At 40.6% G+C, this 25542-nt stretch overlaps 5 protein-coding genes across 5 annotated transcripts; 4 read left to right on the forward strand and 1 right to left on the reverse strand.

Moving 5' to 3' along the window:
- The first annotated feature begins 975 nt into the window (after positions 1 to 975).
- On the forward strand, positions 976 to 7367 carry slc7a4 (solute carrier family 7 member 4). Its single transcript, XM_043246098.1, is given in 6 exon segments — positions 976 to 988; positions 991 to 1612; positions 1614 to 1954; positions 2787 to 3532; positions 3921 to 4029; positions 4981 to 7367. Coding segments are annotated over 6 exon segments (2028 nt in total). The 3' UTR covers positions 5178 to 7367.
- Positions 7368 to 9154: 1787 nt separating this feature from the next.
- ccdc157 (coiled-coil domain containing 157) lies at positions 9155 to 13080 on the reverse strand. Its single transcript, XM_043246099.1, has 9 exons — positions 12833 to 13080; positions 12328 to 12490; positions 11844 to 12251; positions 11534 to 11738; positions 11365 to 11442; positions 10632 to 10801; positions 10361 to 10537; positions 10101 to 10263; positions 9155 to 9876 (listed from the first exon to the last, which is right to left on the reverse strand). The coding sequence occupies exons 1-9, from the start codon at positions 13078 to 13080 to the stop codon at positions 9512 to 9514; spliced, it is 1977 nt and encodes a 658-aa protein (XP_043102034.1). The 3' UTR covers positions 9155 to 9511.
- A 115-nt stretch (positions 13081 to 13195) lies between these two features.
- On the forward strand, positions 13196 to 18360 carry sf3a1 (splicing factor 3a, subunit 1). The gene is given in 18 exon segments (XM_043246111.1): positions 13196 to 13296; positions 13419 to 13535; positions 13819 to 13913; positions 13991 to 14195; positions 14304 to 14561; positions 14683 to 14757; positions 14973 to 15123; positions 15425 to 15621; positions 15768 to 15885; positions 15973 to 16280; positions 16472 to 16705; positions 16788 to 16995; positions 17215 to 17226; positions 17229 to 17357; positions 17360 to 17373; positions 17499 to 17600; positions 17734 to 17805; positions 17940 to 18360. Coding segments are annotated over 17 exon segments (2355 nt in total). The 5' UTR covers positions 13196 to 13296; positions 13419 to 13460; the 3' UTR covers positions 18042 to 18360.
- Positions 18361 to 18606: 246 nt separating this feature from the next.
- On the forward strand, positions 18607 to 22125 carry pold2 (polymerase (DNA directed), delta 2, regulatory subunit). The gene is given in 12 exon segments (XM_043246103.1): positions 18607 to 18712; positions 18858 to 19037; positions 19040 to 19072; positions 19151 to 19272; positions 19339 to 19462; positions 19558 to 19672; positions 20159 to 20357; positions 20464 to 20544; positions 20748 to 20905; positions 20990 to 21117; positions 21697 to 21798; positions 21898 to 22125. Coding segments are annotated over 11 exon segments (1401 nt in total). The 5' UTR covers positions 18607 to 18712; positions 18858 to 18859; the 3' UTR covers positions 22059 to 22125.
- A 1221-nt stretch (positions 22126 to 23346) lies between these two features.
- Positions 23347 to 25025, forward strand: pqbp1 (polyglutamine binding protein 1). Its single transcript, XM_043246104.1, is given in 9 exon segments — positions 23347 to 23418; positions 23506 to 23548; positions 23551 to 23571; positions 23670 to 23781; positions 23877 to 23977; positions 24071 to 24088; positions 24091 to 24303; positions 24385 to 24463; positions 24667 to 25025. Coding segments are annotated over 8 exon segments (759 nt in total). The 5' UTR covers positions 23347 to 23418; the 3' UTR covers positions 24839 to 25025.
- The last annotated feature ends 517 nt before the right edge of the window (positions 25026 to 25542 follow it).

Here is a 25542-nt window from a genome sequence, read left to right on the forward strand (position 1 = left end):
TTCGCTTGGATTTGAAGTTATAGATTAACAGAACAGAGTTGAGATGAATGATAATAAATGACGCCATTCAGGAGAAGCAGCGGATGTGATGTGAGCAGGAAAAACCATCTGCCATCTGCAGCATCCTCTGTGTGTAACCACAGCTCCAAAACTGTGCTTTATTCTTATAATGTATATGATATATGTGCCAGGTGAGGTCTATTTGATACATAGATGAAAGCATATATATATATATATATATATATATATATATATATATATATATATATATATATATATATATATATATACATATATATACATATACACACACACACACACACAATTATGCTGCTATTTTTGACAATTTAAGATCTAAAAATAGTCTCAAACTTAACACAAAGAGCCCGAATATATAATATCAGTTATGGTTTAAAGCATTAGTCCAAAATCTTTGTCTGCTAGGGTGTCTGTCGTGTTGTCATTTATTATGTAGTGTAGTGATGGCCCTGTGTGTAAATAGTATCAAAATGGCACATTGAGCAATTGACAGGTCTTAGTATTATATCACTGTTTTTCATCAAACTAAGTTTGGATGTGAACCCTGAACTTTCTTTTGTTGATCTACAACCCCTTGAAATGAAAACATTTACATTTCATGCACACGTTAACATTATTCGACACCGAGACGGACGACACAGATACATGTGTGATAGCTGCAGGTCATTACAGATGGTCTAAACCTAGATAGAATAGATTATATCAAATACGGCATTAAACATTTAAGTTAAATAATAGGGAATTTTTGATGTTTCAGTGTATTTCAATATGTATTTAAATATATATTTTGTACACAGATTTAGATTTTTAGGATGTCACAGATTTAGTTTTATTTTCTGTTTATTTTCAGGTTTGTGGAGCCTGTTTGACTCAGAAAACTATGGACCAGGTGTGACCTTGTATCATCTCTTTCATCGACCCCTGTTTTCTATCAAGATGGCGTCATGTGTTTCGGCTGCTCTCCGGTGGTGAGGTTCTGTCAGAAACTGAACAGGCTGAAGACGCTGGAGGAGGACGTGATGGCGACGTCACTCAAGCGCTGTCTGTCCACAGTGGACCTCGCGCTGCTCGGTGTTGGAGGAATGGTGGGCTCGGGCCTGTATGTTCTCACAGGAACTGTTGCTAAAGACACCGCAGGGCCCGCTGTAGTAGTGTCTTTCCTCATAGCCGGAGTAGCGTCACTCATGGCAGCGCTGTGCTATGCTGAGTTTGGTGCCCGTGTACCAAAGACAGGCTCTGCCTACATGTTTACATACGTCTCTGTTGGGGAGATCTGGGCGTTCCTCATTGGCTGGAATGTGATCTTGGAGTATATGATTGGCGGGGCAGCAGTAGCTCGTGCGTGGAGTGGATATCTGGACTCTATTTTCAATCACCGCATCCAGAACTTCACCGAGAGTCATGTGATGCGCTGGGATGTGCCCTTCATTGCTCATTACCCAGACCTCCTAGCGGCTGGCATTCTCCTAGTAGCTTCCTTCTTCATTTCATTTGGCGTTCGCGTCTCCTCTTGGCTCAACCACATCTTCTCAGCCATCAGTATGGCAGTCATTGCCTTTATCTTGGTTTTTGCCCGTACTGGCCGATCCAGTTAACTGGAGCGCTCGGGAGGGAGGCTTTGCCCCCTTCGGACTTTCAGGTGTCCTGGCGGGAACTGCGACGTGCTTCTATGCCTTCGTCGGCTTTGACGTGATAGCGGCTTCCAGCGAGGAGGCCAGCAATCCTCAGAGGGCTGTTCCTGCAGCGACTGCCATCTCCCTGGGCCTGGCAGCCACGGCTTATGTGCTGGTGTCCACAGTTCTCACGCTGATGGTTCCGTGGCATACGCTCGACCCTAACTCAGCTCTCTCAGATGCCTTCTTCAGACGAGGATATAGCTGGGCCGGGTTCATCGTGGCTGTAGGATCAATCTGCGGTGAGTATGAGCGTGTGGTTGATTTATAGCTTTATTATTGGCGTTGACGTTTACAGAGCAAGGCGGTCGATGGTTGATTTGAAAGTAATAAATCCATTAACACGGCAGCAAACGATCTACCTAAAGTAATTTATTTTCTGTAATATTTACTGAAAGCACATTAAAAATGGTAGAGGAAGAGGATATGAGGAAATTGTTCGGTCACATCACTTTTGGTGATGTGACCACATTTTTTGGGTATGCTTTTAAAAAATGTACTTGATGAATGTTTCCATTGAGGTTTGCCTCTGTCACCTTGCATATTTAAAAAAAGCTCTTTTTTTTTAAATGCGCATAATTTCCTGACAATTGGATTCACATTTAGGTGTTTTCGTCCAGTATTTTTTATGCAATAGCAACGTGTTATTTCAAAATGACTTAATTTTGGTTAATTTTATTTTAATTTCACATAAATGTTTTTCTTTTAGTCTTTTTTTTGTTTATCAGAGAATCCTGCTAAAAATGCATTGCCATGTCCTCAAGAATATTAATCAGCACAACTCTTTTCAGCATTCAGAATTAAAGCTATGAAAACTTTTATTTAGCTGTGATTCAGAATATTAGAATAGTTTCCGATGGATCATGTGGCAAAATGTGGTCACATTTCCATGGGTAAAAAATCTCTTTGAACGAAATGACTGAACTTTTTAGTGGTTTCTATATCTTTTACAGTATGTTGATATAAATGAAGTTGTCTTGTTGTTAGATTATAAAAATTAAGACTATGGATGGATTATGGTCTATATTGTTTCCTGTGTTGGCTAATTAAAACTGTCTAATCTCTTTCATCTAGCCATGAACACTGTGTTGCTCAGCAACCTCTTCTCTCTCCCGCGGATCGTGTATGCTATGGCTGAGGATGGCCTTTTCTTCTCTGTCTTTTCCCGTGTCAACCCTGTAACCAAAGTCCCGGTGATCGCCATTCTCGTTTTCGGCAGCCTTATGGCAATCCTTGCCCTCATCTTTGATCTGGAAGCACTGGTTCAGTTCCTCTCTATTGGCACTCTGCTTGCTTACACGTTTGTAGCGGCCAGTGTCATAGTGCTCCGCTTCCAGCCGGATAAAAGCAGCGGGAGCTCAGGAGGAGGTGGACTCAAGACAGACGCTTCATCCACACCTTCGATAAACCAGCCTGGACAGCAAGTGGACCCGTCCGCGGTGACGAACGAGACCCAGACCTTTGCGCAGGACGGTGGAGAGATGAAGGAGTATGAGTCCTTCTCAGATAAACTTCAGCTGGTGGAGCGGCAGAAGACGGTGAAGGAGAGACGGGCTCCTGGCGTGCTGAAGGCTGGCTGGGAGCCGTATCTGGGCAGGATACTGGGGGACTGCGAGCCAGGCGAGGTGGTGGCGTTCTCTGTGCTCGCTCTGATGGTCAGTGGAGTCTCTCTTTGTGCTGTGCTGGTGTTCGGGATCAACCAGCTGAATCTGCCTGTGTGGAGCTTCACCCTGCTGCTGGTCATCTTCAGTCTGGTCTTCCTGCTCAGTCTGGCTCTCATCTGGGTCCATGAACAGCAGCCCAGTCAGAAGACTTTTCAGGTGAGATTTTTAGACGTCAACTCCATAGCTATCGTACTGTGTATAAGGGAGTGAGCACGATTTATTTTTTTCCCTTAAGCATTGTTAAGTGATAAATTCTGTGCACCATAAAATACTATTATTGCCTATTATTGATAATGTCAGTTGTGTACGATTTGTTATTTTGAGTCAGAGATGAAATTAGCTGAATCGGTTAAAAAAATATTATTTTAAATATTTGATTGCTTAATAAGCTTCCAGTGAGCTTTTTATAAGAATATTTGAGGAAAGTTATATTTATGTTATATTGCTTTTATGATCTAACCAGTTCATGTTTCAAGTAAAAACAACAACAGATTCACAGTAATGATTCAGACGTCCGATCAATAATATGTGTTTTATTATTCAGGTTCCTCTGGTGCCATTTATTCCTGGCTTCAGCATTCTTCTAAATGTATTTCTCATGCTGAAGTTAAGTCCTCTCACCTGGATCCGTTTCACCATATGGGTCGCAGCAGGTACCAGTTCATCACTCTCTTCACCTATATTACATCACAATATTGTGAAATACATGAATCTGTAAACACCACTATACAAGTGGTCACAGCAAAGGAGATTCATATAGTTTATAAACCGATCAACTCATTACAGAGCAACATAATCTCTTTAAAGACAACTCTTAAAGAGACAGCTCATCAAAGCTCATCATTTACTCATGCTCATTTTGTTCCAAACCAAAAAAATAAAACCAATGAACGATATCGTCTATTTATTCTAAGCACATGCTCGCCTGCCGCTTTAAATTCTCAAGCTTGTGATAGCAGGATAGATTCTGATTGGCTGTCAGTGTTAACATGATTCATGAGCTGGAGAAAACTGTTCTGGAAGTGATTCCAACCGTATCAATTTTGCATTGTGTAGGTTAATCTGAGCCCTGACAGATCAGATCAGATCAATCCAATTTAATTCGAGTTTATTTATGTAGGTCTTTTTATGATACAAATCATTGCAAAGCATCTTTACAGGAAAGTTTAAGCAATATGTTTATGTATTGTAGAAGCTTAATATATTTAACTCATGGCAAAATGTCGTAATTCTGTATGTTTTCTGATGGTTTGCATCCTCTGAGGGGTTGGCATCATCTTTTCTCAGGTGTTCAGTCATGATCGTTTAAGGGTTGGATCCATCCTGAAGCTTGTAAAATTCCAAGTTGGAAATATGCCTATAGATTGAAGGTTTAGATTTGTTCTGCGGGTTTTTTAGACAAACTTAATAGCCTCTGCACGGTCAAGCTCTTGAGGAGAGTCCAGCTTTGGTCTGTAGTGACTGAGCATTAATTGGCTAGCACGGGAAAAGAAGATCAGTCCAAACATGATTATCTTCAGCTCCTGTCAGCACTGCTGCAAACCATTTAAACAGTTAAACCAGCCTGCTCACATGATTAAATCTGTCCTGCTGCTCTGTCACAGGTCTTCTGGTGTATTTCGGGTATGGTATATGGCACAGTAAGGAGGGTTTGCGGGAGCAGCAGGGGCAGGACGTGGCGGCGCGTTACGTGGTCCTTCCCAGCGGCAGCCTGGTGGAGACCGTCCAGAACGTCCAGCCTGAAGGACACACACTCAGCGCGCACACACCGCCCCACGACAACCCACCTGTCAGCAGATGATCTGATCACGCTGAGGTGTGTTTACAGTACACCTGCATGCCTGCCTGTTCTACTTGCTTTTCTTCCTCTTCAGTTTACTGACAACATGTCAGGATAAACCGTTAATCAAAAAAGATGGTTTGAAGAAATATTCCAGGTACAGTAATATTTGTGGCATAATGTTGGTTACCACAAAAAAAGGGTAAATGGGGTGATTTTGGAGCATTTTCTTGTTTGTTTTTTTGTCTTGTTATTATAATTAAGTCACCATAATAATTAAATACAATTTTAATATATATAATATAATTTTAATATAAATAATTTTTGTGGTGATCATTATTATGCCACAAATGCTGCTAATTAGTCTTATCTTGTACTGACCCCAGCATACTTTTTTGTATTGAAGCGACTAGTATTAACTTCCTTGTTCACCATCCTAATCAACAACGGGCCGTTTCTTTCTCTTTCTTTCTTACATAATATATCTACTGTGTTTAGCTACTTTTAGCAGCCATGCTGACTCGAATGTAAATTATATATGAGAGTCAGCAAAGTGCACCATAACGCCGCGGCCCAACTGTATCCAGCATCTCCATTGTCTTTTATGGTGTTTACATAGAGCCGAAGGGATCCCCACTGCTGCTCTGTGAAAGCTGAAACCTTTAAGAGAAGCTGCTGTTTATCATTCAAACACTGATGTAAGTTGCCGCTTGAGCATATTCTAAAGGAAACCTTATTCGTGTAGTCTAAACAACGAAACGCTCAGATATGATTTTTCTACAATGCAAGAGATTGTGGCTGTGATTTGGAGAGCAGTTACTGTATACCGGATATTTTTATTGTTTCTGCATGAATGCTGACAATCACTGGTGGTTAGACAGTAAACATGAGGTCTTAGCGAATGCTGTTAAGAGAGATCATGCGGTTCTACTCAAATCTTGTCTCCTTTTCCCATCACGGCCCACACACACACTTCGATTGTCATAATTTAACACAAGTCAGAAGATCACGTGAATGTACCTAAACATTACTATACGCACACACACATTATTTTTGCAGTCTGGGTCACAAACACACAGCCTAAGCACACGCTAACTGGCTCAACATGTTTGGTTTTCTATCACTTCTCTGCACCTCTTTACTCATTATTTATTTTTATTTTAGAATACCGCATAACTGCGTATTTATTTATTTTTCCGTACATACTTTAACCAAAATCACGTTTTAATAATGTTAATTATTCGTGATGTTAAAAAGAATCCTTTTTTTTTTTCTTTGTACGATAAACAGCATGAACCTAACTGGGTAATCATGTTTCATCTGTGTCCGCTGACACACCTCACCGGCCTTACCTTTGCAAACACACTAACCCTGGTGTTCACTAATCCTTCTTCTCACATCTCATGTGACTTTCACACACACCGAACTGCCCTTATTATCACAAACACTGACAGAGCTGGAGCATTTACTTAGAACTGTTACCTTTAAAACTAGCTGTTTATTTTTAGCTGCCGGGTCAGTGACATTTATTTTGTTTTGCTTGGTTTGTTTTTTTTGTCCAGAACTATTATTTATTTGAAAATGCATTTATAATGGCTTTAATGTACCATGTTTTTTTTTTTCTAAAAAACATGGTAGCGTGAAAAAGGTTCATTTACCAAAATCTTGCCTAAAATGAAAAAAATATTATTATGACAACTGTCCCGAAATCAGAAAGAAAGGGGAAAGCCTTATTTAAAAATGTAATTATTAAACAATAACTAATATTTTATTATTTTAAAGCACTCCTCCCCTTTTTCGAACACTTTTAATTGTCATTGGCCCAGCTCCATTTGTAAAAATTGAGTTTTAGAATTTGCAATGACCCGTATAATTAACTCATTTTAATTTTATAGAATAATACAATTATAATCACATTCTTCAGAATTTCTGGCACCCTTGATCACCACCGTGCCCTTCTGAGTGCTTCAGTTTGTGTTGCTCTCAGTGAACCGTCCCTGTTAGCAGTAAGTATAAATTTGCCTTGAAAGGGTACATGTAAGTCAATGAATGATAGTCATTTATTAATAGTCACCAATAGAATATTGACAAAAGCACAGAACAAATCCTTTTCAGCACAAGCACAGCAGAAGAGTGCGGTTTATATGCAGTGGATGCTGGATATTATGCAGAAGCAAAGATGAGATTTTTCCCCTCACAGGCCCCTGTAATCTCCCCTCCTCTCCTCACAGATTGACCCAGATTATCTCTGTGCAGCTGGAGATTATGACTGCCGCTCAGATAGCGCTGCACGCATTCACAAACGCTTCTTTCTGTCTTTATCTAAACCTGTAGAAAGCCGGCAAAGCATAAAACACGTTTACTTGAATACAAATATGATTTAAACGCAAAGATGAGTACATTTCCACAAACGATTAGCACTCTCTTTTTATATACAGTAAATGCAAAACTAAACGCCCCCTCAAACGCCGATTAGAATAAAAGACAACGTTGCCCTTCATTGAGTGCACTGGTGTGTTCAGACCCCTTCGATGGAGGTTTTTCTCTCAGCCTGTTTCCTACTTTCATTAGCAGCCGTCTCAAATTTGTATCTAAGCCTGTCTGCCAGTCCAGCCTGCCGTCTAATCCACTTCACGTCTTACTGGCAGCCATGCTTTGTTGTGCGACGCATACGTGAAGACTAGTGAACGAAGGCACAAGATCCAGTTATGACGTTCTTGCTCGATTTGTTTTTGTAAATACAGCACATGTAACCAATGGCCTTAATGATGCAGATACTGAAGCATTCCCAAAGTTTTACATACAGCTACTGTAGACTACAGTCTTATTTGTAATTTTGTGTGTATTTAATAGTGTCATTCAATCAAAGAAGAAAATGATTCTAAAGCTGGGATCTGGTTTTAAAGGACTTTATTATTTTTTTGGCCTGTCCTCTTTCTACAGCTTCTGTACGTCAGGTTGTTTTAGCCTATGCCCTGCTCACTTGCACTGTCATCTCTTTCCGAAAGCACCACTTGTTAAGAAATTTCCTCTTTGTTGTGTCACTGAACATATTATCTCTGTTTTGTGTCTTTGTATGATTCTGTTATGAGATTGTATCACGTGATGAATAAAGGTTTTGAAGCATCATATGGCTCATTTATGTTATTTATAGAATTTAAGTGATGTTTAATGTTTTATTCATTTCGATATTGAATCACGGGAAATAGCAGCATACATTTTTTTCAATTAAAAAAATTTAAGAAAAAAGGGGACAGATCAGGCTATCAGACAGGAATGCAGTATTAGATTAAGCTGAACTTGTGAGGAGTCACATGGGAATTTTTCCCAATTACCAGTTTGAACTGGATGACCTCTGCCTAACTAGAAAAGAGACTTTTTACGTTAACTCTTACTTTTTGTGCATGAAATGCTACCTGAACGATGCAGCTACAAACCAGGATGTACCAGACTGAATAATATGACACCCATCATGCTTAACTGCACATGAGGATCCCATCAGTGCCACAGAACAAAACACAGAGATTAAATTTCTCTTTAACATGCTTGGTTTGTCAGCACTATAGCCACAATATCCTTCGCTAGTTATCTGTAATGCAGTGTTTACCTTGAGTATTACAGCAGGCACCAGCACAGGAAACGTTGCTTGTGCAGTTGATTGACAGCTGAAGTGAAAACTTGACCTTGAGGGTTACTATGACAACATGTTAAGGTGCAGGCGGAAACCTTTGTGTAATATTCACATCTATTCAGCTTCCTGATTGAGCCTGGACACGATTACCTGTTCACTGCATCTTTTTTTCCTCCTAGCTAGCTGTCTGATATTCTCCATGACATACTTATGATTTGTAGACAAAGATCAAAAGTATAGGAATAACTATAGAAATGGCTCTTTAATTAATATATGCATGTTGCAACATGTGGAGAAAAAAGTTCACAGAGGAGATGATTGACCAAAATGCAAAAAAAAGAGTTACAGAGAAGCTATGTCATATGATCTAATGCTCAAGGCACACAGGTGTCACACAGAACTGAGTAAATGTCATAAGGTTTAGAGGTTAGCGATTCATGAAGAAAATAAAAAATGAAATCAATTTAAAGTTCAATGTTTTTTTATTTTTTTATTGGTAGGGCTTCTAATATCCTTTTTTTAGTGTCTAAATGTACAAATGTGCACGTGTCAGATTTTTTAGCATTAAGTTGTCCGGGACTTTTGATAACAGCATTGTGTCCGCTATAATCCAGAAGACGCTTGGCTTTAGAGATGTTTATACATTCAAATGCGTGCTGTCCAATAAAACACATAAGTCAGAAGAATGTCTAAATCTTCGGACCGATATGTTCCCTAAGCGACCTCATTTCCTTCTGCGACGTGTGCCTGCAGACCGGCTGCGAGTAGTGCTGCGGATATTCATGTACCTTTCTTCCACATCTTGATGCAGAGAGAGGTGGAGAGTCTGGTGATGAAGAGCGGATGAAGGGGAGGAGCGAGAGCAGGCTGTTGAAGGGGTGCTAGAGTTGTCTGAGGTTCCCATCGCTGGAGCTTCACCGCTTCTGTCCATCTCAGTTATCCCAGAATCTGAAGACCTTTGTTTCTTCTCGTGGTCCCTCAGTCTTTCTAGACTGTTACTCAGGGTGCTGTTCTCCTGCTGCAGGATCCTGATCCTCAATGAGTTTGCCTTCAGCTGCTGCTCCATATCACACATCACATCACCTGTAGCTGTAGCACACACAGACAACTGCTTATGAGTGACAGGCAGAAGAGGAAATTACCAAACATTTAACTATTTAATGTCTGTGCACTAAAAAGGATAAAGTACAAGTCATTTTTCTGTGAATCAATCCGCACTGGTAGCTGTATGTTTTGTGCTGTAGATTCTGTATGAAGTCAGTCAATGTCAGATTACACAAATCTAAGACTGTGTGTGTGTGTGTTTATCTCACTCTGGGGTGCTGCTTGTGGGTTGAGCTCAGGAAAGGCCACCAGTAACCTCTCTCTCTGGGTGGCGTCTTCAAGCATCTCTTTCAGTCGAGACGCTCTCTCCTCCAGTTCTGTGATCTGTGTCTGCTTCTTCTGTTTCTCAGTACTCAGCAAACTACACTGGGACTGCAGAGAGAGAAACTCTAAGGTTTAATTTCACTAGCGTGACCTAATGTAGTCGGGCTGATTCGGGCATGATAAATGTTCTTTTAAATGTTGTCACCTGCTGCTGTGTAAGTTGCTCCTGAAGTGCATCTTTTTCTTGAATGATCTGTGTGAGTTTGTTGGCAAGATCGTTTTTTTCATCCTCACATTCTTCCAGACTGCTATGCAGATCTTCAGTCTGCTGAACCAGCACGTCCAGATGCTTACGCAGAGCTGCCTGTTTCACTTGAAGCGCCTGTGCACAAAATTAACAGTGTAATTAATTGATTTTTTCCATTAAATATCCTGTTTAATTGGAAATACGTGACGTTATGGAGGTACACACACACCTCATGTTGGCGTTGAAGACTGTGGCTCTTGGCACTCTCTTTGCTCAACAGAGTCTGTGTACTTCTGAGCTCCTTCTCCAGGTTTTGCCTGCTCTCCTCTTCCTCTCTTAACGCGGTCTCTAGTGAAAGCAGACGATGAACTTCCTCCTGTAGTGCACTCCTCTCAAATTCTATACAACAAAAAAGCCATTTTTTGTTACGACAAAACCATTCCTGCAGGCTTTTTCTATATTCTGTAAGGTTCGCAAGAGAGCCACAGGGGAACAACCATGGAGTCCCCTTTTTTGAAATTTGAGAGAGAAAAAAAGATTATTAAGACTGTGTTACTTAAGCCAATAAATAGTCTGTGTGTAAATAAACACATTCATAGAAGATATATTTAGTTACACTTTCTAAAAACATGACGAGATCAATCAAAATTCTGCGTAAAATAAAGACCAAATCTGTGTATAATTTAAAAGATATATTTAATGTTCAATGACAGTTTGTGTTTGAGTTTCTTCATGCTCACTTGATGTTATAAGCAGGTATTAGATGTATAAACCTGCTCTAAAATATTTATTTTGAGAAGCAATCAAATTCGAATTACTTTGGGTTACTATACAAGGACTTTTGTCTTCATTCTTAATATTTACTATTTTAACATCATTCTTAATATTTAATATAACACAGTATATACATCAAATCAAATTGTCCAGTTCGTTCCGTGACCAGGATTTGATGTCCTTCTTACCAAGACTCTGTTTTACTTCTGTTTGCGAATTCACTTCTGCCATGAGTTCAGAATTTCGGTCTGCTAACAATGTCACGCCTGTGAATGAAAATGGTTATTACTTTATATTGTTTGACTATAATAGAAGAGTTATCACATATGAGTTGAAGTCTTTTAAAGAAACTCTCACCTTTCTTTAAATCCTCCTTCTCCTCTTTCAGCCTCCTTTCTGCTTCCTCTCCCTTGGATTTCACCTCCTGCATTCTGCGCTCCCACTCCTCCTCCGTCTTCCTCCTATCCTCCTTCTCTCTTTTGGCCATCTCTGACAGCTGTTTTCTCAGCCTCTCTCTCTCACTCTCTGTCTCTTTCAGCTTCTTTTTCAGCGGCTCTCTCACCTCCAGATGAAAAAGAACAGTCATGAAAATCAAACGAGCGAAACGATGTGTGCGCACGACCAAACTAAAAATCTTCTCATGCTTCACGATAACACAGCCCCTCACCTCGAGGACGTGTTTTCCCACGCGGCTCAAATCTCTACGCTGCTCACTTGCCCATTGGGAAATATCACACGCAGACAAGCGGCCCAGCTGCTGCGTTTCCTCCACAGCTTCCAGGAAGCCCTGCATGGAGCAAGGCAAACCCAGAGACTGGCACAAAGACACTAGAGCGTCACTGCTCTCCTTCATGACCGCCTGAACGCAAGCGCAGGCCTCACAGGGCAGCAGGGCGGACTCTACGGTCTGACAGCCTACGGTGTGAGCAGACACGCAGGAGCCTGCGGCGGACACTCTCTCGTGTTGGGGAGTTGAAGCTGAGCTATTTGTGCTGGTTTCACGGATGCTGGTCATGGAAGGAGTTTTCGCTGCTGTTCCGGAATGAGTTGGAGGTGGCTGTCCATTACTTTTTCTCTGAAAGAAATGCGAGGATGGTTTTGGATAGGCGTTTATTAAGTGTTGTGTGCTTTGTCTTTACCATCCTTCTCACCTCTTGTGTTTGTTGACTGCTGAGCTGAAGAAGGTTCCTCCAGTAGTGTTTGACCACAGGGCCGATGGAAACAGAGATTTCATTCTGTTCAGAGGATGAAGCGTTCTGATTTTCAAGCCACAGCTCAGCGTGAATGTTAAAACTCTGGAGAAGAAGCATTAATCTTTGACAAACACACAAATGTTCACAATGACTTGGGGAAAATAGAACAGTACATTTAATTTGTTACATTATATAACAGCTTAAAATAACACATAAATGCATATTTAACTAGATACCATCAAAAACATCAAGTGAATAATTTACTTTTGTTTATGTATAAAATTGCATGTGGAAGCAATTATATATATATATATATATATATATATATATATATATATATATATATATATATATATATATATATATATATGTATAACATCTACATAAAATCTACATAAATCAACATAAAACATACATTTGCTGTGAAGTTAAGAAACAATGAACTACAAATTGATTAAGTTACCTGTCAATCAGCAACTCTTGCAGGACTATATGCGAGTGCTGACTGAATTCTTCATCGCCATCCACATAATCATACTCTTCTAAAAGCCTCACCAAGTCCAGGTTACATGATAGTTTATCGGGAAACTTCCACGATGGAAAACGGACTGGTCCAGTCTTGGAAAATACGTCCAGAAGCGCTCCCTGTAAATCAATAAGATCTCTGCGAAGACTGTCGATACAGTCCTGACTACCTAACAAATGAGCCATTGTTTAATTTTTCTAAAACTAGTTTTGTTGTCAGATACTTCGTGAAGTAAGATGCACGAACATGTGTGTTCGCTCTATTTACATTAGGTTTCCATGGTTGCATTGTAGGTAGAGGCTTTTCTTTTCGACTACATTTCCCACAATCCCCTTTGCCCTGGTAACCGGAAGTGACTTCGTTTGTCGATTTCTGTGTTGTGGCGGTTGGCGCAACGAGAGGTTAGTGAGTTGTATAAAATGTTATAGAATTTATACTACTTTCGGTCGTTTTCGGAAGTTTATGGTGTCATTTGTCTAACAAATTACGCCTTAAACTGATATCAACATTTTCTTTTCCTTAGCTTATTTGATTCGGCCTGAGAAGAGCGTGTGGTGTCGCAGTCATGCCGCCTGGGCCTGTACAGATCATGCAGCCGGAGCTGAATAATAAGGTATTAAACGATAATTTATCGCTATCTGTTCTTTTAGAGATACTACTGGTTTCTAGATTCGTCTGATTTATATTTAGTTGTTAACATATTTGCCTTCCATGCACATGAAGCATGTTAATGGATCATAGTATTGAATGTTTGTAGATTATGTTTTGAGTAGGTTTAATGAAACGACCTCATCTAGCTTCTTGTCATAATTTCATTTTTTTCTTGTCATAAGAGTCATTTTTCCATTACGCTCCTTTTGCTATTATTGTCTTTTTTTTTTTTTTTTTTTTTTTTTTTAATCAACAGCCCGAGGACCAAAAAGGAAGAGACTCCAGCCACAAAGCCCATTGTTGGGATCATCTACCCACCTCCTGAAGTCCGAAATATTGTTGACAAGACTGCTAGCTTCGTGGCCAGGTCGACATTATATCAACAACAAAATGTATTTGCTATGCTTTTTTTAAACTATTAATTAACCACTGTTTTGTTTGCAGGAATGGACCCGAGTTTGAGGCCAGAATTCGACAGAATGAGATCAACAATCCAAAATTCAACTTCCTCAACCCCAGCGACCCTTACCATGCCTACTACCGCCACAAAGTCAACGAGTTCAAGGAGGGCAAAGCTCAGGAGCCGTCTGCAGCTGTGCCTAAAGTCATGCAACAGCAACAAGCAGCGTCACAGCAGCTTCCACAGAAGGTCAGGATCCTGTCCGTGGTTTACAATACACCCTAGCAATCTAGCGGTCTGATTTAAAGGCCTTTTTAGATTGTTATCCAGTAATTACACATTTTTGTGGTAATTTAGGTTCAAGCACAGGTGATCCATGAGACGGTGGTCCCCAAGGAGCCTCCGCCTGAGTTTGAGTTCATTGCCGACCCTCCCTCCATCTCAGCCTTTGACCTGGATGTGGTGAAGCTGACGGCACAGTTTGTTGCCCGAAATGGCCGCCAGTTCCTCACACAGCTGATGCAGAAGGAGCAGAGGAACTACCAGTTTGACTTTCTTCGACCACAGCACAGCTTGTTCAACTACTTTACTAAACTGGTGGAACAATACACAAAGGTAGCGCATCAATACTCGAGATCGGTCAGACTAAGGTGGCTAATAAGAGCTGAGTATTGTGAGAAACGGTATTATGTATACACGTTATTAAAGTGTAACTTAAATGGTTGGCTTCTTGCAGGTTTTAATCCCCCCAAAAGGTCTTCTGCTGAAACTGAAGAAGGAAGCAGAGAATCCACGCGAGGTTCTGGACCAGGTAATTAATTCAAACATCCATTTCAGATCAAACAAAGTTAATCTTAAGATGCTACATAAGACAAGCCTAGTATGATGGTGGTGTATAATGTTGATTCAGGTGTTTTAAAACCAATAAAGAGAACTTGGGTGAAAAAAACAGGGGAACTGAAATCGCTAAATATATTACATGCCATATTATAAGCAGATATGTCACTTTGTGATCATTTTATTCAGGTGAGGTATCGTGTGGAGTGGGCCAAGTTCCAGGAAAGGGAGAGGAAGAAGGAAGAGGAGGAGCGAGAGAAGGAGAGAGTGGCTTATGCTCAGATTGACTGGCACGACTTTGTGGTGGTGGAGACTGTGGACTTCCAACCAAATGAGCAAGGTGAGCATGTGTAATTAACATGTCATTTTAGATATTTCAGAATGTTTATCATCACACACATCATTGCATCAGAAGAATGCTTGTGGTTTTTCATGGCAAGAAATTTCCTAAATCCCTTTCTATCGTTCTATTAGCCAGTTAGATCTCATTTTTTTATTGTAAGATAAGGGAAAGTTATTTTTGTACTATAATAATAATAAAATCGAATTAATATTTATTTAATCTGTCCATATTAATAACTAAGTTCATATTATTAAATACCAATAATTTATTTTGTAATTTACTACTATGCAAATTTCAGGTAATTTCCCTCCTCCGACAACTCCCGAGGAGCTGGGCGCGCGTATCCTGATCCAGGAGCGCTATGAGAAGTTTGGAGAGAGTGAGGACGTGGAGATGGAGGTGGAGAGTGAGGATGAAGAGGATGAGAGAGAGGGCCGGGTGGACGGACACGCGGCTCAGCTGGATCAGGACACACAGCTGCAGGACATGGACGAGGTGAACATACCGGAAGAGACGAGGGGGATTTCGTCATGCTTGCTTAAAGAAGTTTCCTGTTCGCATTAGAAAATAGATGAGGAGTTTGTTGAAATGTGTTAACGTTCACTCTGACTGAGTAGCATCTGTTCTTCCTCTCTCAATAGGGTTCTGATGACGAGGATGATGGCATGAAGGCTCCTCTACCTCCTGATAACCCCCTGCCACCACCTCTGCCTCCTACCCCGGACCAGGTTATTATCCGCAAAGACTACGACCCGAAGGGTAAGGGCATTTTAAAAACTCACTTTTAGCGTATTTCATACATCTTGAACATATTTGCATCCACTCACTTTTTATCTCGTCTTTCAGCGTCTAAGCCTCTGCCTCCTGTGACCGTCCCTGATGAGTACCTGATCTCTCCCATCACTGGTGAGAAGATCCAAGCCAGTAAGATGCAGGAGCACATGCGCATCGGCCTGCTGGACCCCCGCTGGCTGGAGCAGCGTGACCGCAGCATCCGAGAGCGTCAGATCGAGGAGGAGGTGTACGCTCCCGGCCTGGACATTGAGAGCAGCCTGAAGCAGCTCGCCGAGAGACGTACCGATATCTTCGGTGTGGAAGAAACGGCCATCGGTAAGAAGATCGGAGAGGAGGAGATACAAAAACCAGAGGAAAAGGTAAGGAACGCAATGAAAACAATACATGTATAGCCACTGCTCGACACTAATAGTAGACAAATGAAATTACAGTGAAACGTGTTTTAAGAGAAATTCAAAAATTCTACAGGACCAAAAAAAAACACTCGTCCTAATCAGACATTTGTGTAAGTAATAATAAATATATACACTCCATCCTCTTGTCTGTGCAGGTCACATGGGACGGTCACTCGGGCAGTATGGCTCGTACCCAGCAGGCAGCTCAGGCTAACATCACCCTGCAGGAGCAGATTGAGGCCATCCACAAAGCTAAAGGTCTGGTGCAGGAGGACGACACCAAGGAGAAGATCGGCCCCAGCAAGCCCAACGAGATTCCTCAGCCGCCCTTGCCATCAGTAATCCCCAGCCTGCCCAAACCCTCTCCACCGGTCAACACGGCACCTCCTGTGAGTCTTGAAAGATCGGCTTGATTGAGCAAAACACAAAATGAAAGTGCTAGTTATAACAGGGTTCTTTTGTATATTCCAGATGGCACCTCCGGTGCGGACCACGTTGCTCCCTGCGGTTCCTGTCATACCCAGACCTCCAGTGGCCCCTGTGGTGCGCCTGGCCCCTGGCCAAGTTCTGGCCCCCATGCCACCCATGCTGCATGCCCCACGCATCAATGTGGTGCCCATGCCACCCTCTGCACCCCATATTATGGCTCCCAGACCTCCGCCCATGGTGGTTCCTGCTGGTGAGTCTGTTGCATAATTCTGTTAGATACTTGGTTCACATTTTAATAAATAGTCAATCAACAGACATTTATGTCTGTTATCAATAGTTAATATACTTATTTATATTTATAATTATTGTTATATTTAATACACATTTTTGTTATACAAGTAGTTTGATAAAATAAACATTAATTTGCATTCATTTTATGTAATTGTTCTAATTCATTTTTATTTTTCAGCATTTGTACCTGCTCCCCTGTGCCTCAGCCTCCCAGCACCGCTTTCGCTCCCATGCCTCCGGCTCATCCTCCACCTCCTCATGATGACGAGCCTTCTAGCAAGAAAATGAAGACCGAGGACAACCTGATTCCAGAAGAGGAGTTCTGCGCAGGAACAAGGTATAGATAGCATTGCTGCAACAAAGTGTTTTCAATGCACTTAGCAATTTTTTTTTTTTACCCTTATTACATGCCAGTATTTATTAATAATTTTACTTGACCTTTGCTGTTTTTGTTTTTTTTAGGGACCGGTTTCAGTCAAAGTCCAGGTGCCCAACATGCAGGACAAGACCGAATGGAAGCTAAGTGGCCAAGTGCTGAACTTCAACCTGCCTCTCACAGACCAGGTAAATGCTTTGCCTATCTAGTATCTGTATGCATGATTTCTACATATATTAACTACTCCTCTTTAGAATTATACAAAATATGCATAAAATTTATGAAAATGCAAGCTAATGAAATGCCATATTGTGCCCTTAGGTGTCTGTCATCAAGGTTAAGATCCATGAAGCCACCGGTATGCCGGCTGGAAAACAGAAGCTGCAGTATGAGGTAAGTTATTTCAGTAGAATAAGATTATTTAAACCGCGAGTGCTTAAAAGAGCACGGCACGTTAGTTACAACACTACTGAATATAAAAAAAACTGCTTTGAGAACTGAGATGTCATGTTTGATTTGTTTTGCAGGGAATTTTCATCAAAGATTCCAACTCTCTGGCCTATTACAACATGAATAACGGGTCCGTCATTCATCTGGCCCTTAAGGAAAGAGGAGGAAGGAAGAAGTAGATCACCCATATTCTCCGTTTCAATCCTCCACGTTTACTGTGCTTATAATAACCCTGCTGCATTTGTACGCTTCACAGAACTTGTGCTGTGCTCTGTAGAAAAACTGCAGGTCAATGTAATCGGTGTATTGTGATTATCCTACCAATGTGTTTGAACATTCAATTTGTGAATGGTTAAGACATTTAATATTGTAGTCTCCTAGCAAGCTGCCCTATTTTTAGTTAAGCTTTTCGAAGTCAAGCTTTGAAACATTGCATTTTGTTGGATGCATAATAAATACTTGTCAATGGAAAACGACCTAATAAATTTCAGTAACAAATGTTGTAGCCATATTGTTTTTTTTCTCCTCACTAATATTGACATTACTTATTTTTCATATTACCGTGTTTCAATTTTAGTCGATATGGCTATTATTAATTCAGACTATTTACAAATGTCAATTATATGCCTAAAAATACAGCCCTTCACTTAAACGCAGAAAATCCCAGTAGCTTTTATTTTGAAAGCGTGGCTTTAGCGGAACTCGCGTCACGTTTTCGTAGAGGTCACAGGTGAAATGTTTAGCGGAGATACTAAAATCAACACAAGAGTAGGTCGACCAGATTTTATGTGTTTTTACTTTATCACCGAATCAAACTAAACCAACAGTATACTGTTGTAAAACATACCAGGTAAGAAAGTGAAGCTACTCGGCTGTTAGCATACAGCAACATGCGCGCGCGACTACTATAGATCGTTAAACTTGACTTATATTGCGCTTATATTTTATCCCACGTGACGTAAAAACGTTCAGCTGATCATTTTCCATGCCCCCAGTCATGTTCTCGGACGTGATCGTGCCGAGGGAGACGCTGCTGTCCGCTCCGGGCTCCGACGAGCCGGTGTTTGCCCGACAGCAGCCCTCGTTCAGCGGCTGCTCGGAGAGATTCCGCCTCGGCGAGCGCAGCTTCAGCCGCCAGTACGCGCACATCTACGCCACCAGACTCATGCAGATGAGGACATCCTCACCGACAGAGCCAAGCACAAGTGGGGTGAGACGCGCCGTCTGTACAGTCGCTGAGAGGCTCGTGTTGTGACTGAAGCGCTGAACTCGTGTGTGTGTGTGGCAGGCGGCGCGGCGCCCGTCCGGAAGCTGTGTGACCTGCAGACGGGTGAACAGTGTGTAATAGTGGGCACCGTATTCAAAAACATGGAGCTGCAGCCCTCCATCCTGAAAGAGATCAGCGAGGAGGTAAAACCCCAGATGCTTGTGTTCTCTCCTCCTCCCTTGTTTTTAACGTGGCTTCTCTCTCTTTAGCACAATCTGTTGCCCCAGCCACCTCGCGCCAAATACATCAGCCAATCAGATGAGCTCATTTTGGAGGATGAGCTGCAAAGGATCAAACTGGAAGGCAACATCGAGGCACCCAAGTTTGTGACAGGTGGGATACAGGAGGTTTTCAGCATATATAAGACAGTCAGTCTTACAATCTGATCTTCTCAAACATAATGCTTTGTTGTCAAATGGTGTTTTCAGGTAGCGTAATTGCCATCATGGGTGCAGAGAAGAATGATGGGAAATTCACTGTTGAGGACTTCTGCATGGCCGACCTTCCTCCACAGACACCCAGACAGCCTCTCAGCTCAGACAGGTACAGAAACTCATCTCGCATGACCAGAGATCCGGAGATACCAACTTTATTATAATTTTTATAGACATACCGATAGGGATGCAACAGTGCTAAACATGTGGCTAATACATTAGAATGTGCTATGTGAAATATATATTCATTTTGAATTTAGTAAAGCTTACATTTAATAGTGTTATCTAATTAATAGTATTTCTAAAATCAACATTTAAGTGTGTGTTACATGATGGCAGTGGTAGTCTTTAAAAAATAAGGCAAATAAGAATACCAAAATATATAAAAATAATAATACATTTAAACTTGTTTAAAGTTGCCATGGAATTCTATGATAAATACTTTATTTTTGCAGTGTTTATAATGATGTTTAAATGTTATTTAGCGCTTACAGCATTTTTATTATGCTTTTCCAGGCTGATTTTAGTGTGACGGTGTAGAATCAACGTGACTCATTTTGACTTTTTACCCTTTGCTGTTTTACTGGTTGGAAAGGTTTGTGCTTCTTGCCTCTGGCCTGGGGTTGAACGGCAGCAGAGCAGACAGCATGATGGGATTGCAGCTTTTAGTGGATATGGTAACCGGTCAGCTTGGAGATCAGGGGGAGCAGAGCGGAGCAGCATCCATCTCTAGAGTCATACTAGCTGGGAACATGCTGAGTCAAAGCACTCAGGACAAAGACTCAACAACCAAGGTGTCAAATAGGCCTAATTTTTAAGCAGCGATGTCTTACATCTCATGCAGGATTCTGTAGCATATAGTGAATTAGTCTTGTGAATTAAACTCTTTTACATCTGAAGGCAAAGTACCTGACTAAGAAGACTCAGGCTGGGAGTGTGGAGGCTATCAGACTGCTGGATGAGCTCCTAATGCAGCTAGTGGTGAGTGTTTTCAGCTCGATGCGTGGAGACCAAATCTATTGTGCTTTATTTATTCAGTAAGTTCAGTCCAGTTTTAAAAAGTAGGTAGTAAGGAGTAGCGCAATATTGTAATGCATTACTTTTAAAAGTAGCTTTTCCCAAAGCTGTTGCTGAATGCATAATGATGGCCTTTTTACAGTCAGTGTGTGATTTGTCCACTACAGGCCTCTGTATCCGTAGATGTCATGCCCGGACAGTATGACCCAACCAACTACACTCTACCCCAGCAGCCCCTGCACCGCTGCATGTTCCCCCTGTCTGTGCCCTTCCCCACCCTGCAGCTGGTCAGCAACCCTTACCAAGCCATCGTAGATGGTGTCCGGTGAGCAACTACCTGTGTTTCGTCCTCCTGTCGGTGGTATGATGTGGTGAGCAGCCCGTGACGGTCAGCGTTTTGTGTTCTCAGGTTCTTGGGCACATCAGGTCAAAATATCAGTGATATTGTGAAGTACAGCAGCATGGAGGATCATCTGGAAATACTGGAGAGCACACTGAGACTCCGCCACCTGGCTCCCACAGCGCCGGACACACTAGGTGCGCGCAGACTGGTTTTTAATGACATTTTTGATGGTATTTTTTTGTTTTTAAATGGGCGTTGTGGGTTATTTTAGTGTAATATCTGTGTGCCTTAATTCAAAGGAGCAAAATCAAGAGCTGTGCATTAATGTGACTGATTTTTCGGTTTTTCGATTTTTCACATACACACCAGACAATGGCATGACAGTAAAATAACAGAATATTACATTTAAAAACGTTATATATGTTTATTCTTTAGTATTCTGATACAGAGACCCAAAAGGGGGGGAAGGAAAAATATGATACGGGACAGAAAAAAAAAATAAAAATAATAATAATAATTTCAGTGCTCTTGCTTTCTCTCATAATACAGTTTTTCCTCCCACTTCTGATTATTTCTATGACATTTGTTCATTGACTACACCTGTGCAAAAGAATAGACAAACATTGAAATATAGTTTCTCCCTGTCCTTTTAGGGTCTCTCTATTCCTGAAGATACTGATTTTTATTTACATTTTTCATTGCATAGTTAAAAAAGAACTTGGGTCCTGAAAGAGTCACGCTTAACAGGAGTGTTCTGTTTTGCTGACTTACAGGCTGTTACCCCTTCTATCAGAAAGACCCCTTTATTATGGAAGAGTGCCCTCATGTGTACTTCAGCGGAAATGCACCGAGCTACCAAAGTAAACGAGTCACAGGTGAATATAAAAGACTGTTTAATAATAAAAAAAGTTGCATTGTATTTTAAAAAATGGCCAAGCATTACCAGTATTTATTTGCCTTCCTATTCATCGCAGGACCTGAAGGACAGGATGTTGTCCTGGTAGCGATCCCAGAGTTCAGCAGCACACAGACGGCCTGTCTTGTGAATCTGCGCACCTTGGAGTGCGAGCCAGTCTGCTTCTCCTCTTTTTCCACAGAGGATGGCGAGGACAACGAGATGAATGTCAGCCATTAAACACTCACTTGTTTCTGTTGTCGTGCTGTTTGTTAATAAAGCTCCTTCTTTTGTATAGAAACGGTCTTATTCTTCTGTAATTCGTGTAGTGTTACATTGTACAGTGAACCCTGTGTTTCTGAAAAATTATTCAGACATTATTTATCCCTGTGTATTTACCTAAATGTACCTAAAAGGTTAAATGATTTAGGTTTCTTTATGCATAATCCTCAGGAGAAAGTCAATTCTTTCGATGCAGTTCATGTGTGTAGATAAAACGTAATCACATAAACCCTTGATTATATAAATTAGAACCAATTTCTCTAATAGTTATAGCTTTAAAGACCAGGAAACCATCTAGTTCTCAACAGAAAACAGGTGCTTTTCATTTACTGAGAAACACTGTTCAGGAAGCCTATAATAATAGATAGATCAGGGCCCGTATGTATAAAACTTCTCAGAAATGCTCTTAAGAATAGTCTTGATCTTTGACTTAAGTGTGAAAAAATTCAGATCATTTCATGAAGATAACACCAGCTTAAAGGCTTTAGTTTTAGCTTACTTTCAAATCTCTTCTGTTTAAGATCCAAGGGAATTATGATCACCGTACAAGGCAGACATATTTATAAGCTATGAAAAAGAATATGTACTAGCCATTTAAATTACCATAGTAAACAGGGTACGACCGCTTGAAAAAATCAGACGTAAGCTTTACGTTATATACATTACATTATATACATTATATATTTATAAAACTACTCTTAGTGTAAGTATAAGAGTAAAATGGTGTTATTCCTATAATTGTGACACACTTTAGACTAAAATATTACTCTGAGCGGCTTTATACATACAGCCCGATGCTTCTACTGAAACATTTAAGACACAAATACAGTAGAGAAGGGCACAACCTGCTAAATGCAAATAATAAAAGTGGCAGTATACTTGGTTAACACGAGCAAATTTTCACTCAAGAAAATACCAAGTTAATAGTGCGGACTTTAAAGTGTCGATTTATCAAGTGACTTTAAAAAGAACATTGTCCTTATAAATTAATTAAGTTTAGGGCATTTTTGTCGCCATCCGCCGTTAAAAATGAAAACGTAGTTCTAGTACATAGTAATATCGTAGACTGTTAAAAAAATGTATATTACGTAGAATTACTTTTATATAAGAAACACGTTTAAACACTGTGTTTAAGCGCTGTGTGTTTCCTCAAAAAACAAAAATATATTTTTTAAACAAAACAAAACGTTCAGATCAGCTTGCCGTTACATGACGTCACTTCACGGTTTGTCTACGTCATATTTCTGCGCCCGGGTCGCTTGTTTGTGTCTTTCAATGAAACGTTTACCCCATAACTAAACTTTTGCACATTATAAAGGTAAAGTATCGCGGTCGACTTCGTTTATTCCATAATAAAATCGCACGCGTAATATCCTGTCCGTTATTTGCATATATTTCTCTTCAGATGCCTCTGCCTCCAGCTTTACTTGCACGCCTCGCTAAAAGAGGATCGTCAAACAGTCCGACCACGGTAACATACACCACGCGTACTTCTCTTACCGTCTGATCCGTACAGCATGATACATTAAGACTGCATGCTTTTATTTGTATTGTCCTCATCTTCCTCAGATGCTGAAGAGGAGATCATCGCTGAAGACTATGATGATAATAACGTTGATTATGAAGCTACCAGGATTGAAAACTTACCAACGAATTGGTACAAGGTTTTTGACCCCGCTTGGTAAGCAGTTCATAAATTATTTACTTAAACCATAAAACAGGCACGTAACCTCGCATTAAAACCGTTTTGCTTGCAAATAATTATTTTCTCTTTAGTGGACTTCCTTACTACTGGAATGTAGAGACAGATTTAGTGTCCTGGTTGTCCCTCAATGATCCTGCCTCTGTCATCACCAAAGCTGCTAAGAAGCAGAAAGGTAATGTATGGGCATAAAACATACGCACGTAAAGATAGTGCTTCTGTAAGGAATGCTATTTATACTGTATATGTCTTTGTCTTACTCCCCCAGGTGAGTCTGGACATGACAAAGGGACGGTCACTACGAGAAGGCAGAGAGAGAGCGGGATCGAGACCGAGAGAGGGACAGGGAGCGCGACCGGGAGCGGGACCGAGACAGGGAGGATGGACGGGACAGAGATCGAGACCGGGAGAGGGATAGGGATCGAGACCGGGACAGAGACAGGGACCGCGACAGACGCATGCGGAGAGAGGACAGCGCACCGTATAGCAAATCAAAGAGAGGTAATATGCATCATCTGTCTCAGAAAAAAAAAAATTAAATATACTGCCTTTGTAAGCCTGAATGAACGTAAACTGTTTTAGGAGGACCAGGAGGAGGTCGAAAACAGCAGCAGGAGGAAATGGATCCCATGGATCCCAGCGCATACTCAGATGCTCCACGGTAATGACCAGCTAGTTCACAATTACCTCAATAGCATTACCTTATAGCATGCTATAAGAGCACACTACGTTGTCACGATGTCTTCATAATAACTTTTATAGTAATGAGCTCTAGTAATGAGTTTCTGTGCATGTCGGCAATAGATTTTATCAAATGAAATGGTGCCCTAAATTGAATCAATATTGTGGTGCTGTTGTATTCAGGGGCTCATGGTCCACTGGTCTCCCCAAACGCAACGAGGCCAAGACCGGGGCGGACACCACAGCAGCGGGACCCCTGTTCCAGCAGAGGCCGTACCCCAGTCCCGGAGCCGTCCTGAGAGCAAACGCTGAGAACACGAGACGCTTGGAAGAGGACGATGACGACGACGACTGAGCAGGGAGAGTGTGTCTGTGAAGCCTTTATGATTTATAAAAGGCTCTTGTAATATCGTCTCTTACGTTTGGGACATAGATTCATTTGTAAATATACCATGTGTTGCGTGTTATACATTTTATAAACAATTGCAATTTTGCTTACGGCGGTGACGTTCCCTGCAAAATAAACATTTTGTTTAAATTTCGGTGGTTTGGTATTAATTACAAAAGATTTACAAATTAAAGAACAAGTAGTGTTTTTTGTAAAAAAAAAAAAAAAAAAAAATCATCTGAAAGACTGCATTTACATAGTTTATAGTGGATTTGTGTGTGTGTGTGTGTGTGTGTGTGTGTGTGTATATATATATATATATATATATATATATATATATATATATATATATATATATATATATATATATATATATATATATATATATATATATATATATATATATATATATATATATATATGTGTTAGAATATCATCAAAAAGTTGATTTATTTCACTAATTCTATTCAAAAAGTGAAACTTGTATATTATATTCATGCATTACACACAGGCTGATATTTCAAATATTTATTTCTTTTCATTTTGATGATTATAACTGACAACTAATGAAAACCCCAAATTCAGTATCTCAGAAAATTAGAATATTGTGAAAAGGTTTAGTATTGAAGACACCTGGCTCCACACTCCAATCAGCTAATTAACCCAAAACA

The sequence above is a fragment of the Puntigrus tetrazona genome, chromosome 8 (genome assembly GCF_018831695.1).
Source record: "Puntigrus tetrazona isolate hp1 chromosome 8, ASM1883169v1, whole genome shotgun sequence".
Lineage (NCBI taxonomy): Eukaryota > Metazoa > Chordata > Actinopteri > Cypriniformes > Cyprinidae > Puntigrus > Puntigrus tetrazona.